Here is a 20,343-nt window from a genome sequence, read left to right on the forward strand (position 1 = left end):
ATAACAATTTACAACTCCAGATCAGTGGTGAAATCTAATCTTCAGGATCTGGCCTTCTAAAGAGCAGTCAGGGTGGATCTCCTCTAGGACTGATGCGGCAAACTTTTTTTTCAGTTTCAGCTTTTTTTAAAGCTTTTTAAAGCATTTCCCCCACTTTTAAAGGAAAAAAATCCTTTAAAAAGCTTTTTAAAAAGCTTTTTAAAAAGCTTCCGACGATCGTGCAGCTCTCAGCTGAGCCGCACGATCTTCAGAAGCTTTTTTTTTTTTAACTATCGGTTCGCAGAACCAAAGACAATCATCCCTACCGAACCAGGCTGAACTGGGAGGATTTCAACCTAGCTCCAGATGATCCAGAGGAAAATTCAGAGATAATGAGGGCAATTGTAAGAGGCCAAATTTTTCAGGATCCCATCTACCAGACAATTTAACATTTGGCCCCACAGCACCACCTCAAAACATCTTCAGAAAGGATGAGAATACTCCAATTAGTACCTGAATTGTCCTTCTTGAACGTGAAATAATGCAACGTGGTTAAAAATCCGTTGGGGACAAACAAACGGTCAGGTAAAATAAAAATATCTCCGATTACATTCATCAGCATGTTTCAGACATTTGTTTTCTCCTGAACCCTGAGATGACTTTTTAAATGAGCCACAACAGCCAACCTTTCGACTACGAGAATAAAAACTAAAATTTTAAAAACTAAGATTTTAAGTGTTCATTTTTTGCTTCTCCTCCTTCTTCTTTCTGATGTTAAAGATGAAATGACCCTCTCAAGATTAAATTGAAAGTAGTAAGCTGAAAATCCCCAGCCTGGGTGACAGCATCTACAAAAAGCCAATTTCTGAAATGCATGACAGAAAGAGGGGAAGGGAGCTGCTTCTCCTCCTCCTCCTTCATTTTTTAAAAAATCAGGAGAACTTTTTATGCATCCTTTTTTATTCTCCATTCTCAGTGTTTCTAAATCTTGGCAACTTTTAAGATGACGTGTAGATTTCCACTCCCAGAGTTCCCTAAACAGCATGCCGATTAAAGAATTCTGGGAGTTGAGGTCCATCTGTCTTAAAATTAGTAAGGTAACTTTAAACCCTGAAAACTGAATGGCAGCTATTTCATTTGTTAGCCAAAAGCAGTGCGCTTTGAAGCAGTGACTTGGGTCATTCTAAAGGGAGCAGGGAGGATGAAAAAGAAATGGAAGAGGAAGATGAGGAGGAGGGCAGAGGAGGAGGAGAAGGAAAAAGAGAAGAAGGGAAGATGGAGAGGAGGAGGAAGAGGAGAAGGGAAGGAGGAGGAGGATTGTGAGGTTCTTGATGCTCTCTGAGCTTGGTAGTTTACTTGCAATGTTTCATGACCCAACTAGGTAACATCATCAGTGCTAGAAAGGAGTGCAGGGTGCAGAGAGAAGGAGGAGATGATTTTGTCATCTTGAGCAACTGCCTCTGTTCAACAAGGGGAGGGAATGCCTCCCTTCTCTTCTTCCAAACTCCATTCACCCACTTCCAAGACTTTGCTTCTGAAAAGCGTCAAAAGCCAACTCACCATCTGAAGCGCTGAAATATTCAGGATTCACAGAAGCATAAAGCACTCCGTTTCCAAGCCTATCGCTGTTCCTGTTAAAATATAAGCAGTTACTTCTTCACGTTGATACCCACCTCTCCCCAAAAAAGGACACAATATTCACACTGTTTGGGGCCTCTCACCTGGAGTTTCTGTTCTGGGACTTGCTGTTAAAAACGCCCACACCCCACACAACCCACTAACTACTTTTAGCCTGCTATATGGAGGTGTGAGGAATCCGATGTGTTACTTCCTAAGTCTTTTGCAATGGTAAATCCCTTAAATTTGCATTTTCAGGTGATATTTATTTTCTAAAATTGATATCTGGAGTGGCATAAGCGCAGCCTTTCACACAGGCCTCTGCAATCACAAGTTTGAATCTGGGATGTAAGTACCCTTTTTGGGGCCTGTCGTAACTTCAAACGGTTGCTAAGCGATCAGTCGTAAGTTGAAGTCTACCTCTAACTATTCCCCATACATCTACCCCACTGCATAAGCTTTGAAAGAAATCTTCGACTCATAGTAGGAAAAACTGACAGTGTCGATGTCAGATGATGAAAACTCTCGGGAGAAAGTGACAACTTTTTGGAAAATTGTATTCCATCTCAGTGAAGGAAGGATGATACAAGATCAGGAGGGGACAACTTTCCACAGCGAATTCGCCATGAGACAACTCACCCCAGGACAACTCACTGAGGGACAATCCAAGAATTCAATTTAATTGTTTAAAATAATTTTAAAAAATATTTTAATTTTTGTCGTTCACATTTCATTCTGTCCCTCTTTTTGCATCCTTTCTTGAATGATTCTATTCCATCATTTCCTCGATATTATTGTAATTCTTGTCCTGCAGCGAGTTGGCCATGGACAGTTGGCCGAAGCAAGATGGCTACAGCGAGTTGACTATGCTTAGACCTGATTCAAGATACCCTGAGACCCGCCTTTGTTCGTTTTTATTATGCCAAGTAATGAAACAAAGAAAGCTTGGATGAGCTGAGGTGGCGAAGTGGTTAGAGGGCAGTACTGCGGGCTACTTCAGCTGACTGCTAGATGCAGTTCGGCAGTTCAAATCTCACCAGGCTCAAGGTTGACTCAGCCTTCCATCCTTCCGAGGTGGGTAAAATGAGGACGCAGATTGTTGGGAGCAAGAGGCTGACTCTGTAAATTGCTTAGAGAGGCTGTAAAGCATTTTGAAGCAGTGTATAAGTGCTATTGCAAAGAAGTGTGCAAGATGCTTAAAATGAGGGGGAGGAAGGACAGGAAGATGCTGCTGGTACTTTTGGAATACTTAATATTGCCTGGAATGTTTGTCAGAATTATTTATTCCATTCCCTGAGATTTGCTTGGAGAGACATTGAGAGAGAGAGAGAGAGATTATATAACCATAAAGTGTTTCATAAGAATCCCTTCTCTCTGTGATCGAAGGCACTGAATCGAGGTCAGGTTAAAAGGAGCTCCAACTGGGTCCTTTTGGGTGGTAATAAAGCTTGCACTGCAACAGGGCCCGATCCACCCACCCCTCTGCCAGTCTCACCTCTTCTTGTTGCAGACGTAAAGCATGATGAGGAGCCCACCGATGATCAGCAGGACTGCAATGGGCAGCACAATGATCAGATGCAAGAAATTTCCGTAGTCTGCTGCTGCAACGGAGAATACGCAGACTTTAAAAACACGCACAAACACAACATTGCTTGTAGACTTTGAGGGCCTTTCGCCAAACTGATTACCCTTCAGAGGCAGTCCTAACACACATCGTCCTCGAGTTATCACCATGATTGATCCCAACATTTCTGTTGCTAAGTGAGTTTTGCTCCCTGTTACGACAATTTCTTGCCCCAGCTGCGGAACGAATCACTGCAGTTGTTACGTCAGCAATGGGGTTGCGAAGCGAATCTGGCTTCGAGATACAGCAACGGTCATAAGTATGAACCAGTTGCCAAATGTCTGCATTTAGATCATGCAATCATGGGGATGGAAATGGCCGTCAAACACTTTTTTCAGTGCATGAAGCAAACTCCTGGTCCCGACAAAACCCCCTTTTATTAATTTCCTGTGAATTCTGCTCCTTCACATCTAGCAAAGTCTTTCAAGGGAGGATTTACAGTCACAGACCTCATCTGGCTTGGAGAGCTGCCAGGTTGATATCTGCAAAACTTGGCCAGGAGCCTCGGAGAGTCACGAACCAATGAAGGGAACTAATTGTCTCCTGCAAACTCCACTCCCCTTTCTCTCCTCTTTTATTTCCTCTGGGAGGGGCCATTCATCCTCCACCTGTGGCCTTACTCCCAAGTCAACCCCTGTTCCTCAGCTGTTCCCTTCTAGTCTGGCCACTCTGCGCATGCGCACACTGGGAACAGGCTCCAGCTGTTCTTCTGTCTCACTGATGTCTGACTCTGAAGGCAGCTGATAACTGGCATATGGCACTGGCCCCCTCTCTGCCTCCAACACAGAGCCCTCATCAGAGCCTTCCCCAGACTCCAGGAGTGGCCCATCTTTCTCTCCAACCTCCTCATTGTCTGAATCTGCTGCCAGCTCTGCTGGCCGCTTGCACGCTACAACACAGGGTAACCAAAAATACTTACGTTTAGGTTGGACGTAGAACGAAATGGGCTCCGTCCAGGATCCGTTCCCAGCGAGCGAAGTGGCCTGCACTCTAACCGTGTAGTTTCCCGGGTTCAAATGAGTCAGTTTGGCTCCAGCAAGTTTCTTATATTCTTGCCTGGAAACACATTCCCGTTTCTCCTGCAAAGTTGAAAAAGTAGAGAACATGTTATTTTTTTATTATTATTATTATTCATCTATCTTTTGCAAGACAAGACAATAATAAAGGACTTTGAGTTTCTCTGGAATCTTCTCCAACTCCTTTTTTCCTTTCATCTTCCTGTGTTTCAATTTCAAATTTCTTTATTACAGCCCTGAGGCCCCATGCAAACAAATAAATGAATAAAAGAAGCATTACATAAGAGGAAAAACAATACACATAGGTAGTCCTCAACATATGACCATAATTGAGCCCAACATTTATGTTGCTAAGTGAGAAATTTGTTAAGTGTGTTTTGCACTGTTTTACAACTTTTCTCAGAGCCAAAGAATGGAGGCCTTTGAACTCTGGTGCTGGAGAAGACTCCTGTGAGTCCCTTGGACTGCAAGTCCATCCAACTGGTCAGTCCTAGAGGAGATCCACACTGACTGCTCTCTAGAAGGCCAGATCCTGAAGAGGAAACTCAAAGACTTTGGCCACCTAATGAGAAGGAAGGACTCGCTGGAGAAGAGCTTCATGCTGGGAACGATGGAGGGCAAAAGAAGAAGAAGGGGACGGCAGAGAAGGAGGTGGCTGGATGGAATCACTGAAGCAGTCGATGTGAGCTTAAATGTACTCCAGAGGACGGTAGAGGACAGGAAGGCCTGGAGGAACGTTGTCCATGGGGTCATGATGGGTCGGACATGACTTCACAACTAACAACAACACAACTTTTCCGATCACATTTGTTAAGTGAATCACTGCAGTTCTTAAATTAGTAACACGGTTGTTAAGTGAATCTGGTTTCCCCATTGACTTTGCTTGTCAGGAGGTCGCAAAAGCAGATCACATGACCCCGGGACACTGCAACCGTCATAAATGTGAGTCAGTTGTCAAGCATCCAAATGTAAATCACCCGGCATGGGGATGATGCAACATTCATAGGCGTGAAAAATGGTCATAAGTGTGAAAAATGATCTTAAGTCACTTTTTTCCCAGTGCTGTTGTTAAGTTCAAACGGTCACTAAATGAAGTGTTGTAAGTGGAGGAGTCTTCCTGTGTTGTTTTTCCTCCCAATTGCACAAAATCTGAGCAATCTTGTACAATATTTTGCAAGGCAATATGTGTATGTTCACTCACAATATTTAAAAAAGAAACGTGCTAAAAGGTACACCCGATCCTTCAGCAGGCTGCGTGGTTTGATTTAAACAGATGTCCAAAGAACAAAAGAGAACATTGTACAAATGCTCTTCTTAAGATTTACTTTTGACAGTGAAAAAAAAGAGAAACCTGTTTTTCTGCTTGTTTTGTTTCCCCCAAAATGGCCCAGTTCCATGAAGTGACTTCACCAAAAATCTCAGGAAACAGCCTTACCAAATCAGAAACTGATTCGCTCCCTAACGCAGGTCTCTCTGCATGGCAGAATTACAAAGCCCATCATCCCTGGCCCAGTGGCTTAGTGCCTGGAGTTTGGTCACTTGACTCTGAAGGGGGACCACACTGTTGGAACTTCGAATCTGGGTGGTTTCATGTAGGTTTTTAGTATCAAAAATGTCATAATAAATACAAGGGGAGCTGCAGTTAAAATGTACACGCAAATACAGATTAACAGAGTTGGAAGGGACCTTGTAGGTCATCTAGTCCAACCCCCACCCAGTAGACCCTACACCATTCCTGACAGATGGCAGTCCACATCTCTTCCTGAAAGCCTCCAGTGATGAAGCTCCCACAACTTCTGAAAGGAAATTCTGTTCCATGGGTTGATTGTTCTTCATGTCAGAAAATTCCTCCTTATTTCCAGGTTGAACCTCTCCTTGTTCAGTTTCCATCCATTGTTCCTTGTCTGGCCTTTGGGTGCTTTGGAGAATAGCTTGAGCCCCTCCTCTCCGAGGCAGCCCCTCAAATATTGGAAGATTGCTATCATGTCTCCCCTGGCCCTTCTCTTCCCTAGACTAGCCATGCCCAGTTCCTTAAACCGTTCATCCTATGTTTGAACCTCCAGTCCTCTAATCATCGTGGCTTCTCTTCTCTGCATTTTTTCTAGAGTCTCAACATCTTTTTTTTAATCTACATAAAACAATAACAATTTTTGGATTGAGGGGTCCTTGGTTGTTTTTTTTTTTTTGTAGATGTTTCATTACCCAATTAGGTAACATCATCAGTGCTAGTAAGGAAGGGGAATTGCTTTCTATTTACGTATATTCTAGTGGCTTGCCCCAGTAGTGAAATTCAATTTTTTTATTACCCATTCTATGGGTGTGGCTTGGTGGGCATGGCAGGGGAAGGATATTGCAAAATCACCATTTCCACCCCACTCTGGGGCCAGCCAGAGGTGGTATTTGCTGGTTCTCTGAACTACTCAAAATGTCAGCTAAAATTTCTCCGGAACCTGCTGGATTTCACCCCTGTCTTGCCCTCTCAGTGTTGAGGGGATGGTTGTGGAGATTGCAAATGAGCATATATTAACACCAAGATTAACAATCAGACCATCAATCAAGCAGTCAACAATACCCAAGCCAATAGCAATAGCCGAACCAAAGAAACTCCAAGACCACTTCCATCAACGCTGAGAAGGCAGACCACTAGAATATAAACTGAGAGCACACCCCGCTCCAGGCTAGCACTGATGATATTATCTATTTGGGTAATGAAACGTCTGCAAGAGAACAACCAAGCTCAGAGAGCACCAAGGACCCACAATTCAAATCCTGAACAACAAATATTCTCCTTTAACAGTTGTTGGGTTTCCAAAATTGCATTAAACCAAAATCCTGGTGGCCTGATGTAAAGGGTGATGCCTTTACAAATGACCTCAAACAGCAAATAAAGCCCCCCTCCCCATAACTCCCCCCCCCAACATTTAGGCCTTGGTCCAGTATGTCACAAACTTTTAAAATTTCCAGGTGTATAGACTTCAACTCCTCAAATTCTCATTGACGGCGATGATGGCTGTGAAATTCTGAGATTTGGAATCCTGGAGTTTACAAATGTTGAGACACGTTGCCTTAATCATCATGGGGACTCAAAGCACTAAAGGTAAAGGTTCCCCTGGCACATATGTGCTAGTCGTTCCCGACTCTAGGGGACAGTGCTCATCTCCGTTTCAAAGCCGAAGAGCCAGCGCTGTCCGAAGACATCTCCGTGGTCATGTGGCCGGCATGACTCAACGCCAGAGGCAAACGGAATGCTGTTCCCTTCCCACCAAAGGTGGTTCCTATTTTTCTATTTGCATTTTTACATGCTTTTGAACTGCTGGGATAAGTAACGGGGGCTCACTCTGTTACACGAAGCTAGGGATTCGAATCGCTAAACTGGGGACCTTTTTGATTGACAAGCTCAGCATCTTAGCCACTGAGCCACCACGTTCCATTGTAATGTCCTCGATTTACAACAGCATTTTTTACGTGCTTTCAAACTGCTAGGTTGGCAGAAACTGGGACTTCCAGCTGGGACTATGGATTCGAACTGCCGACCTTTCGATCATCAAGCTCAGCGTCGTGGCTACTGAGCCACCGCATCACTAAGAGCAACACAATTAAATGAAAGAACATCTTACTTTTAAAAACCTAGCATAGCATGATAATTACCAGGAATATGGTCACAACCAGCTAGATAACCAACCTTTTAGCTAAATCTTTCCAGCCTCTTTTCTTGAAACGTGAGCTACCCTGCCCTACTGCGTTCTCTGCCTTTGTTGCAAGAAACACCTCTGGGTTAAGATCTTATCCTGATATCTGATATTCCATCGCTTGGGGCCAATATTCTCCGTCAAGGGTTCGTGCCTGGGTGTTATATAAGCATTCAGGAAGTATGAACCTGTGGACTTTTAATTCCTGGTTTGGAAATATATATATATAAATAATATATATATATATAAATATATATATATATTTAGAGTCACAATATATATATATATATATTTAGAGTCACAACCCCTGGTATGCCCAAATATGGAAGTTCACTGCTTCCATTCTCTGTCCATCAGCTCGTCATAAGAGACCATCCAGACAGAAACCCAATATTTTTACTGTTGCCTTTGTTACATTTGTGTTGTATTATCCCTTTATTTATTTATGTACCCCTTTATTTATTTATCAGCACAAATATATCATATGTATGTATGTATGTATGTATGTATGTATGTATGTATGTGTGTATGTGTGTGTGTATATGTGTGTGTGTGTGTGTGTTGTATACAAAAGGCAACAGTAAAAATATTGGGTTTCTGTCGTGATGGACTCTTGTGACGAGCCGATTGACAGATAATGGAAACAGTGAACTGCTTCAGATAGAATGGTTAGCTGATGAGAGCTAAATAGCTTGAAATAGATCTATACTAGTCTCCCTTTATTTATTTATCAGCATAAATATAACAAATGTAACAAATATATATATATATATATATATATATAACCAAATACAGGGAATTTTTTGACTTACAAAACCAATTAGAAGCAGAATTTCTGTCATTAAACAAATCAGCTGTTCGGGGAGCCACGTATGATTTTATGACCTCTTTTGCTGTGGTCGCTAAGTGACTCGCTCAGTTAAGTGAGCCACATGGTTGTTAAAGGAATTTGGCTTCCCTCATTAGGTTTTGCGTGTTGGAAGCCAACATGGAAGGTCATGGATGGTGATCGCATGGCCACAGGACACTACAACTGGCATAAGTACATGCCAGTTGCCAAGCTTATAAACTCTGACCACATGACCAAGCGGATGTTGCAATGGTTGCAAGTGTTGAATACTGGTTCTACGTCCCCTTTTTTCAGTGATGTTGTAACTTTGAACAGTCGCTGAGTGAATAATTGTTAAGTCAAGGGCTGCCTGTAATACCAACGAAGTCATCAGTCTCCTTACCTCTCCATTTTGTCCATATTTGATTTCATACATCAAAACCAACCCATTGGGGTTAACCGGCTCGGGCCACTTCAGATATATGGTGTTTTCCTCCTTCCCTTCCCACGTTACACTTCCTGGAATGTTATCAGCCCCTTCTGTGGAAAGTGAGCACAAGAGAGGATTTCATTTATTTGCATCCCACCTTCCTCATCCCTATTTGCCCCACAACAACAACAACAACCCTATGAGATGGGTTGGACGGAGAAAAAGTGACTGGCCCAAGGTCACCCAGCTGGCTTTCATTACTAAGGCGGGACGAGAACTCACAATCTCCTGGTAGTGATAGGCCCAGAGTCACCCCGCCAGCTTTCCTGCCTAAATGTCCTGCCCCCATCGGAGTCTGAATCTGTGGGGGAAGATCAACTGAAACAAAAGCCGACAGAGACCGAGAAGGCGGCTCCGTTGGCCTTGGAGGAAACTCGGGGAGGAGCAGGAGAGACAGAGCTCAGGCGAAAAGCAAGGACCACCCACTCCTGATCCTAGAGCACGGAGAGAAGAGAGAAGGTGAGAACAACGCAGACTGAGCTGGCTATGAGGGAGGAGAGTGCCCCGCTCCTCTTCACAAGGCACACCTGGGGACTGAGATTTAAGGAGGGGCATTTGTCAGGAACAAGCGTTGAATCTGTGGAGCCTCGTGTGCACTTTGTCGATACCTGGAAATTACTGGGCTTGTGGGGCTTGGCCGGTTCGCCTGCTTTGCTGAACTTCTTGCTCTGGTTACTGTTTGGCTAACTTTATTTATTGGACTGCTCACAGAAAGAAGCTGCTGAAGGTGCATGAAACAGCTTTGCTCCAGTACTTGTAGTAAACGTGGGGATGTTTGGGGGCAAAGTTGGAGCAACAAAGAGGAGTTAGACCTGTTCTCTGGCTGTGTTGCTTTCATGCCACACCCCGGGTCATCACACTAAGGCAGGACTACAATTCACTATCTCCTGGCGATTGAGCTAAAGTCATCCAGCCGGCTTTCCTGCCTAAAGTGGGACTAGAACTCACGGTCTCCTGGTGATAGGCCCAAAGTCACCCAGCTGGTTTTCATAGCTAAAGCAGGATTTGAACTCACAGTTTCCTGCTTTCTAGGCTGGTACTTTAACCATTAGTGGCATCAAAGTGGCTCTTTGATTGAACTCTAAATCAGAGCTGAGATCTAAAGTGGCATATCTTTGAACCAATTTAACCTGGAAGTTACATATTTCGCCAAAAAAGGAAGTTTTTTTTAAAAAAAAAACAGGAACTTTTAGGCAGCTTACAGCAATAAAAAGGAAGACATGAAAAGCGCATAAACTGAAGGAAAATAAGAGAACAATAAAATAAACAATGAAATAAACAATGAGAATACATCAATATGATAATCATTATCATTACCTTATTTCATTACATCAAACAATTTCAAGGAACCACGCAGTAGCTCTCAGCATTCAGCTCTTCAGCTGTTTACTGAATCCCTTATTCTTCTAATCCTGCCTATACAATCTGCAATTGTATTTTGGTTGCATGCTACAATCCTTTCAAAATTTACTGACAAAAGTGAAATGTTTAAAGCGACAGAAGAGGAAAGCAATTAAATTCCTGCGGAAGGATCTCACCAATAGTATTAAATGTTATGAAATTCCATGTTGAATTTATCCTGGTTCCATCCAACTGACAGGATGTCAATCAACAGAAAGCCCGAGTCAAATGACATTGCAACGCTCTTTCTTCATCGACTCTACTCCTAGGATCAAACTACAAGGGAGTTTACGCACCAGATTGGACCATGATGCTTTCTTCAGTAACACCAGAGGTGGACTCCTACCAGTTCAGACTGGTTCAGCTGAACCGGTAGTAGTTTGGTGGCCTGGGTCGCTGGAACCGGCTGCGACCCAGGCCTGCCACGTCCCTGAACCGGTTCTCCTACAGGGCTGCCATCTTGATTTTCAGTTCTGTGCATGCGCAGAACAATTGCAATTGCACAAATGTAACCTATTTTTGTGCAAATGCGCACAGGTGCGGAGTGCACGCCTGGCATGCATGCGAGCAAAGCAAGCTGGCCCATGCAAAATTTTTGTGCACACTGAGCCGGCAGTAATGCCGTGAGCAACCTACCCGAGTAACATTTACACTAAACAAAAGATGAGAGATTGGTACCTGCTGGCATTGTCCGGGCGAAGACAAAGTTTGAAGCGCTGCAGCCCAGGCGTGCCGCTTCATGGTTGCAACTATGGATGTCAATCCGATAAAGGGTGAAAGGCAGGAGTTGGGAGATGAGGGTCCGTTCCTTTCCCTCCACCTTCGCTTCGTAGAAGGGAAACTCCATCTCACCCTCCTCCACCTCGGTCCCGTTGCTTGGATGTTCTGGAGCGATCCCGGTCTTGTTCTTACCGGCAAATGTTGTGTTTGCGACGCGGAACAAATCCCTCCTCTTCCGATCAGGTCTGGACCAAAAAATGAAAAACCCCCACCAGGCTTTAATCTCTCAGACATTCAAAGCTGCACTCCAAGGCCTCAATATTTTCAGAGAAAATAGCACCCAACGTTTATTAAAGGATTTAAAAAGCAAAAATATACCCTTTCCCTGCATGCAGCCTGAGTGAAAATAACCCTAAATCACTTAAAATTTATAATTATCACACTCCCACCTGTCAGGGTTCCAAATAGCATCCAAAATTAAATTAGAGTCCAAGGCAAAGGATTCCTCAAAGTTCCGATTTATGAAGAGAGCTTCCCGGTTTCCCCCACCCAGTTGAAAGTTCAAGATCTTTCCCCCACACCCACAAGTCCATCACATGGTCCAATCATCCACTGCCATGCTGGCAGTTCCACCCATTCAGTTCCGGTCAGGTGCAGAGGTGCAAAGACAAAGGATGACCTTGGCTTTCTAGAAAGAATGTTATTATGGTTACATAGCATCTAACTCTGTACAATCGCCCCCTCCCATTTTCCCACAATAGAAAATGCATAGTAGAATAATAGAAAGTATTGCAGGCCAAAGACCCCAAAGAAAAGATGTCTGCAGGCATGACGCCATGATTGAAGGGAGAGAAGAGGGGTGCTTGCTTTATTTTAAGGTGAGTTCAGCCAAAGCTATGAGTTTTGGTACAATTTTTGCCTCGAAATGATTTGGGGGCAATGTTCTGGGGCCCACGCAAAATAGGGTTCAAGAGCTAAGCCAGCTCTGTGGATTCAGGTTGACTCCTGATCCAAGTGAAAAGGTGATGGTGTTTTGCAAAGCCCAGGGGAGACATTTTATTAGAAAGAAAAGCCAAAATGAGACAGGACAACGATGCAGACATACAGCAACTATGGAAAATACCGTATTTTTCGGAGTATAAGATGCACCGGGATATAAGGCGCACCAAGATTTTGAAGAGGTAAATTTAAAAAAAAGGTTTTGTACTTTGCAGACCTTCCCAAAACAGCCCATTTTTTGTGAAAACGGGCCTGTTTTTTGTCAAAAAAGGGCATGAGTAGCCTTTAAGAGGCTTATAGAGTGCTCCTGGGGGCTGGGGGGGCCCCGCAAAAATGCACATCATTTTTGCAAAGGGGCCTGGGTTTTGGGAAACCAAAAATGCTGTATTCAATGTATAAGTCACACCCAGATTTTCACCCTCTTTTTTGAGGGAAAAGGGTGCGTCTTATACTCCAAAAAATACAGATTTCACATGAACCAGCAATGACCCCGAGCGTCTCGGTCAGCGGTGCTAATCCGGCTCAGCACAGAAAGAGGTTTATGCGATGCTCTCCTGCTCAGGAGCCTCTCCTCAAATATTAACAGTTTTATTGGGAAAGTTGCTTTTCCAAATCTCCCTAAAGCTAGCCAATTCTGAGTCATTCTGGCACCTGTCAAAGCATAGAGAAGAATGGAGGGGAGGGGGACATGGGGGACACAAAAGGTTGTTCAACGGGGAGACTCTTAGTGATGAAGAGATCTTTCAAGGGGGCTCAGCTCAGAAACAGTCCCCAGAAGGTGCTGGGTGGAGGAAAAGACCTCCTCTGACAGAGGAAATGGGGGTACAGAATTGTTGCTTGAATATGTATGCCTACCTATCCCACCAGAAGCCGTATCCTCTCCCCCCTCCCAAGCAGGGACAGGACCAAAACAAAATCCATATGAAGTGGATTGGTAGCTATTAGTTAAAATGAATTTCCTGTAAGGTACCCTGCTTGTAAAGTTAAGGGAGCTCCAGGTGTACTAACAATTCTCTCTCTCCCTCTCCCTCTCTCTCCCCTCCCCTCTCTCTGTCTCCTTCCCTTCCTCATGCCCAACAGACATACACACACATATACACACTAAACAGATATTTAGAAAAAGAAGAAGAAAAGAGGATGGGGGTGGATTAAGGAATAGATACAGTGGGTAGGGAATCAGAAAGGAACAAAACTAGGTGAAACAAAAGGCAGGGAGGGAGGGAGAAGAGGAAGGAAGGGAAGGAGAGCGGAAGAAAGGTAGAAGGGATGGAGGAAGAAAAGGAGGGAGGAGAGAAAGAGAAAGGAAGGGAGGGAGGGAGACAGGAAGGAAGGAAGGAAGGAAGGAAGGGAATGAGGGAGGAAGGTGGAAGGGAATGAGGGAGGAAGGTAGAAGGGATGGAGGAAAAGAAGGAGGGAGGAGTGAAGGAGAAAGGGAGAGAGGAAGGAAGGAAAGAAAAAAGGGGAGGGAGGAAGCTGTGCTCACATGTCACAGAAAGGGTTAAATTCAGCAGGCCCTCAGCCCCTCTCAAGCAACACCTGATGCTCAAACTCCTCTTCAAAGGCTCCTGGCCCCACTCATAGCTGCCGATGTCTTTGCCAAATCCTTCTCGCCTCTTTTATTCTCCTTGTGGAATGTAAGAATTATGACCAATGAAACCAAAGGACTTCCTTCTGAGAAATAAATGCCACCCCCCCTGGATCCCATTTGCTTCTGGAAGGTTCCCCCCTCCCCCTCACCTGGGCAAAAAGATGGCGTTGTGGAGGAAATTCTCAAAGACCTTCCGGTACTCGGCTTCCTCCTTATCGGCCTGCTTCTCTGCTTCAGTCTTTGGACAGGTGCAGCAAGGCCCTTTCTCCCCACCAGACCCCTCCGACTTGGTGGGTTCCGTGGATTCTTCAGTATCTATGGTCCCATCAGCGTATCTCCGAATTGGGACTTTATCTTGGAAGGCAAAAGAGAGGAGGAAGAGGAGGAGAAAAGGTAAAATCAAAAGAGGTCGGTGGACTAACCCGGCAGCTGTGACGTCCCCACTGAAGGCCTTCTGACCCCAGCCATTCCTTCCCATCAGTGGCGATAGCCATGTGAGCGAAGGGCTTTGCATAAAGAGGCAATAGCAACAGCACTTAGACTTATATACTGCTTCACGGTGTGTTATCGCCCTCTCTAAGCGGTTTACACAGTCAGCATCTTTGACCCCAACAATCTGGTCCTCATTTTACCCACCTCGGAAGGATGGAAGGCTGAGACAACCTTGAGCCCGGTGAGGATCAAATTCCTGGCAGTCGGCAGAATAGCCTGCAATACTGCATTCTAACACTGCACCATCACAGTTCATTCACCTGTTTTTATTGCTTAGCTGACATTCCTACCACTCAACCAGTATCTATCTTCTTAGCAATAGCACTTTAGACTTATACCCCGCTTCACAGTGCTTTACAGCCTTCTCTAAGCGGTTTACACAGTCAGCATCTTTGCCCCCAACAATCTGGGTCCTCATTTTAATGACCTCGGAAGGATGGAAGGCTGAGTCAACCTTGAGCCTGGTGAGATTCGAACTGCCAAATTGCAGGCAGCTAGTGGTCAGCAGAAGTAGCCTGCAGTACTGTACTCTAACCACTGTGCCACCTCAGCTCGGTTGGTCGTTAGATTCATTTCAGGAGTGTGAAGATCTCTCCGTGAATCTCAGAGACTCTGTGCCCAGTCTTTCCTTGCAAGGCACCTCATTTGCAAAACATTTACATGGCAGCTTTCCAAGACAGATAAGGTCTGTGGTCATAAATATTCCTTTGAAGGACTGTTTGCCAGGCCTTGCTGAATGCGAATGAGAGGAATTCACATTCATTTAATAAAAGAGGTTTTGTCGGGGCCTGGACTCTGCTTCGTGCTTTTGGGGGAAGCCAAACATAGGGATTGCATGCATAAATTAAGCTTTGATGCATTGTTGTTGAACTTTAAGGTAGTAGAGACTCCATAACATATTTATCTCACTTAGTGCCCTGCAGATGAGTTGACTTCCAAGATATCCCGAGGATTCCAGACCGGAAGAGGTGATCTACCATGAATTTAGGAAACTGTTTAAGGAGAGGAAAAGCTACCTCAAAGCCTGCAGGTATGCTTCCATGTCGGTCTTACCTTTCGAGCAGTAGTTGTGCCTGTACAGGTAACTATCCTGAGGCTGCTGCTGCCACCTTACAATATAGTAGGACAGGTTGCCATTGGGGTAAGTCGGAGGGTTCCATTTCACAATCAGCTGTGAGGAGGAGTTGGAGGCCGAGATGACATCCAGAGGGATGGACGGCACTAGAAGAACAGAAGACAACCAGGGAGCTTTTAGTAGGTTTCTGCCAAGAACCTATCAGGAACTGAAGTCCACCAAAAAATAACATTCTCTTTGCAGTGCACACCTCACTCTTCCATTCTCTTCGGGTGACATCCTCAAATACATCCCAGAAACAAAGACCAGGGCATTTAATGGTCCCCAGGCCACATCTGGCCATTTGGCTGTCCCTCTCTGGACTGTGTGAGGTCAACTAGAAATTAGAAATCAAATGTAAATAACTGCACTTCAGGGGGGAGGAGAAATACCGTGTTTCCCCAAAAATAAGACAGGGTCTTTTATTTGACCCCAGAAATAAGCCCTTGGCCTTATTTTCGGGGAAGTCTTCTTATTTTTGAGGTGTAGGATGTGGCGAGTGTAGTACCCTCATGGCTTCTGCTGTGTTGCAACATTTTCAGGGAGGGCTTATTTGGGGAGGGGGGTATTTTAGTGCATGCGCTCAAAAGACCGATTGGGCTTATTATCCAGGGAGGACTTATTTTCAGGGAAACAGGATAGCCCTCAACTTACAACCACAATTAGGACTGGGATTCCTGTGGCTAAGCAGAACGGAGGTTCAGTGAGTTGTGCCGGATTTTTACAATCTGGGGTTTTTTTTGGCCACAGTTGTTAAGCCAATTGCTGCAATTGTGAAGGGAATCTGGATAACTATCCCAATTTTGATCACACGATCATAGGGATGCTGGAAAGTTTGTGTAACTTTGAAAAACGGCCGTAAGTCACATTTTTTTTCAGTGCCGCTGTAACTGAATGGTCGTTAAACAAATCGTTGTTAAGTTGAGGACTATCGGTACAGGGATTTCCCAGCAAAACAAATGCTCAAGATTCTGTGCAGAGGTGAACACTTCAAAGCCAGAGCCCAGGGCATCAGGGCGACACCAATTAGCTTGCCAAATGATCCAATATCCAAAGGGATAAAATGCCATCTTTCACTGAAAATAAGCCCTATCCCAAAATAAGCCCTAGTTAAGACCCTCCTCGCTATGAGGTGTACAGGGTGGGGCGAAGCACATGGGTAAAAAAATCAAGCTGGGTGGGGGGAATGGGTGTGTGTGGTGCTGCCCTACTTACCTTTGGATAGTTGCAGCCAGGTCTCTCACAACGACACCTGCCTCCCCCTGCCAGCCCACTTCTTCTGCAGCTGCTTACAGCTGCTTGTGCATGTCACCCTAGGCCTTGTTTTACAGTCAGAGGCCTTCGGGAAAGGCCTCTGCAGCCGAGAAACGGGCTCCGGATTGACGCAAGTGGCCGCAGAGGAAGTGGGCCAGCAGTGGGCTCCTGCTGGGCAAGGCTGTTGGTGCCACCACTGCAAAGTGAGTCAGTGGACGACATCCCCCCAAAATAACACCTGGCACCTTTTTTGGTGGCAAAAAAAATATTAAAAAAATAAGACCAGGTCTTATTTTCAGGAAAATACGGAAGTAGACTCAAAACCTAAATTTTTAATTTTAATTATGATCAGAAAATACAAACCGTGCACTTTTTGCTTTTTGATATTGCAAAATTTGTTCTTTATTTCTATTCTGGCCAACCCTACATCTAACCCCAACATATTGCAGCAAGCCTCAACGTTTTAGCATAAATGCAAGCCGTTGTTTTTCCAAAAACACTCAATACAAGCCCAATTTTTACATATCCCTGGCCTTTTCTTGGCTCAGTTCGGATGGATAAACATCTATAATTCTGTCACCAAGGCAGATATTATATTCTAAGCCGCCTAGGAGTTTGCCAATTAAGTGGCATACGAATGACCTTAAGCAAATAAATAAATATTATTCCCGCCCTCAGGAAGAACTTCATTCAAGATGATAAAATGCTATTGGATATTTCCCTGGGTTGATTAATCGGACAATTATCACCTCTCCACAGTGCCCAGCTTTGGGGGCAATTAAATTCTGGCAGGCAGAAGTAGACTACCAACAGCCATCAACTTTGGAAGGGTGGTTTTTTTTTTGATACGTTAAGAAGAAACAGAGATCCCAAGTAAGCAAACTGAAAAGGATGAACGCCAAGAACAACTGTTCATCCATTAAAACCCTTTGTCACTGAAAATCAATTCCATATGATGGCAAGAACGCCCTCTCATTTCCCCCCTTCTGCACCAAATGCTCAGTATGGATGACACCAAGAGGCCTAGGTCATAGACCCATTGGGCTTGAAGGGGCCTTGGAGGACTTCTATTTCAACCCCCTGCTCCAGGCAAGAGTCCTGATCGCATCCTGGACAAATGGTGGTCCACTCTATCTTTGAAAGCCTCCGGTGAGGGAGTATTCACAACTCCATGTGGCAAGCTGTTCCACCGATTAATGGTTCTCACTGTCAGGGAGTTTCTCCTTAGTTCCAGGTTGGGTCTCTCTTTGACAAGCTTACACCAATTGCTTCTTGACCTGCCTTCAGATGTTTGGGAGAATAGATCAACCCCTTCTTCCCTGTGAAAGACCTTCAAATATTGGAAGACAATTATCGTGTCCCCATTAATGCTTATTTTCAATAGCAATAGCACTTAAGACTTATATACCGCTTCACACTGCTTTACAGCCCTCTCTAAGGGGTTTACAGAGTCAGCCTCTTGTCCACAACAATCTAGGTCCTCATTTTACCCACCTCGGAAGGATGGGAGGCTGAGTCAACCTTGAGCCCATCAGGATCGAACTGCTGGCAGTTGACAGAGTCAGCCTGTAATACTGCATTCAAACCACTGTACCACTATGGCTTCCTTCCTTCCTTCGCATTTCCATTCCTTCCTTCTCATCTTTCTTTCTTTCCTTCCTTCTCAAGCAATAGCACTTAGACTTATATACCCCTTCACAATGCTTTACGGCCCTCTCTAAGCGGTTTACAGAGTCCTCTTTGCCCTCAACAATCTGGGTCCCCATTTCACCTATCTCGGAAGGATGGGAGGCTGACTCAGCCTTGAGCCTGGTGAGATTTGAACTGCAGCAGAAGTAGCCTGCAGTACTGCACTCTAACCACTGCGCCACTGTGGCACTTACAGGCTAGGCATACCTTCTTCCCATAACCATTCACTAGTGGGATGTTTGTTAAGTGAATTTTGCCCCATTTTACGACCTTTTCCTGCCACAGTTGTTAAATGAATCGCTGCTGTTGTTAAGTTGGTAACCTGGTTGTAAAATGAATCTGGCTTCCCCGTTGACTGCTTGCCGAGATGTTGCAAAAGGGGATCATGTGACCCTGGGACACCACAAATGTCATAAATATGAGTCAGTTGCCAAGTGTCTGAATTTTGATCATGTGACCATGGGGATGCCAAAACGGTCTTTAAGTGTGAAAAAATGTTCCTACGTTAGTTTTTCCAGTGCCCCGTTGTAACTTTGAATGGTCACTAAATGAATTGTAAGTGGAGGTCTACCTATACAGCCTCTGATGGAGCCTGCAAACTGCCACTGAATCCTCATCAATCAAGATGATTCATAAGAGAAGGACACCACCACCCCCAAAAGGTGCAAAGTATTTGGGGTTTCCTGTCTGGCCCTCCAGTGCCCCCAGATTCTGGAATCACTCCAGTTTTGATAGCATTCAGCATTCAGATGGATTAAAGTAAATGTAAAGGTTCCCCTCGCACATATGTGCTAGTCGTTCCTGACTCTAGGGGGCCTCGAACCAAAAAGGAAAAAGGAAAAAAAGGCAAGCAAAATAGTGTTTTTCCTTCCAGAAAGCCACTATGCACACAGGTGCTGTATTTGCCAACTCCCAGCCCAGCCCGACACAATTGGGTTGCAAAATCATCGCAAAGCTTTCAGAAAACATAGGATGCGGGCCCTCTAGAAAAAGGGGGCAGGGGAGTCCCCAGTTGAATTAAAAAGATATGAAAGTTCCTGGTTTAATAGAAGGCAGGGAAAAAACTTTTTAACAAGGAGACGTTTCTTTTGCTTTTCAACCTGAAAATTTCCAGTGGAAGATTTAAGCCAGGATCGTCAAAACGAGTCGGATGTTGAGATCTCTAAGGTAAAGGTTTCCCTTGCACATATGTGCTAGTCGTAGGGAGCGATGCTCATCTCCGTTTCAAAGCCAAAGAGCCAGCGCTGTCCGAGGACGTCTCCATGGTCATGTGGCCGGCATGACTCAATGCCCCAGAAGGCGCCCAGAACGCTGTTACCTTCCCACCAAAGTGGTCCCTATATTTTCTACTTGCATTTTTTATGTGCTTTTGAACTGCTAGGCTGGCAGAAGCTGGGACAAGTAACGGGAGCTCACTCTGTTACACGGCGCTAGGGATTCGAACCGTCGAACTGCTGACCTTTCTGATCGACAAACTCAGCATCTTAGTCACTGAAGCCGCCCTTCAGGTGGATAAACCATGATGCTAATACAAATGATTCTAAAACTCAACAGTTAATTTTTTTCCTTTTTTTTTTTTTTTACATCTACTGCTACATTTTTCTCCCAAACTATGAATTTTGGAATTACACAAAGCTTGGATGAATGATGCATTGGAAATGAACTGCGTTTTCTGGCCATCTGCTGGAAAAATCTGTGCGAAATTTCCCATCCCAATAAAAGATGGCAAGCTACAAATTGAAGCCATGGCACAGATTTATTAAGAACGTCCCACAAGGACTTCCTAGGAAGAAAGCAGATTTATATCCTAGTATCTTTGCTTGTAGCCAAAAACTAATTATG

The 20,343-nt window shown here is 44.5% G+C and overlaps 1 protein-coding gene across 4 annotated transcripts in view; it reads right to left on the reverse strand.

The window, feature by feature from the left end:
• Window positions 1-20,343, reverse strand: part of IGF1R (insulin like growth factor 1 receptor) — a 226,318-nt gene that overhangs the window by 29,499 nt on the left and 176,476 nt on the right. For 3 of the 4 annotated variants that reach the window (XM_087704370.1, XM_087704368.1, XM_087704371.1), the window contains 7 exons: window positions 15,498-15,665; window positions 14,102-14,306; window positions 11,324-11,610; window positions 9,158-9,294; window positions 4,140-4,299; window positions 3,092-3,197; window positions 1,540-1,610 (listed from right to left, as the gene is read on the reverse strand). In XM_087704370.1, the coding sequence (XP_087560496.1) occupies window positions 1,540-1,610; window positions 3,092-3,197; window positions 4,140-4,299; window positions 9,158-9,294; window positions 11,324-11,610; window positions 14,102-14,306; window positions 15,498-15,665 (1,134 nt within the window). The remainder of the gene's footprint in view (window positions 1-1,539; window positions 1,611-3,091; window positions 3,198-4,139; window positions 4,300-9,157; window positions 9,295-11,323; window positions 11,611-14,101; window positions 14,307-15,497; window positions 15,666-20,343) is intronic. The other variant, XM_087704369.1, reaches the window with a different exon arrangement.

The sequence above is a fragment of the Thamnophis sirtalis genome, unplaced genomic scaffold (assembly GCF_051295495.1).
Source record: "Thamnophis sirtalis isolate CommonGarterSnake01/CBP01778 unplaced genomic scaffold, rThaSir2_p1.2 scaffold_2, whole genome shotgun sequence".
Taxonomy (NCBI): Eukaryota; Metazoa; Chordata; class Lepidosauria; order Squamata; family Natricidae; genus Thamnophis; species Thamnophis sirtalis.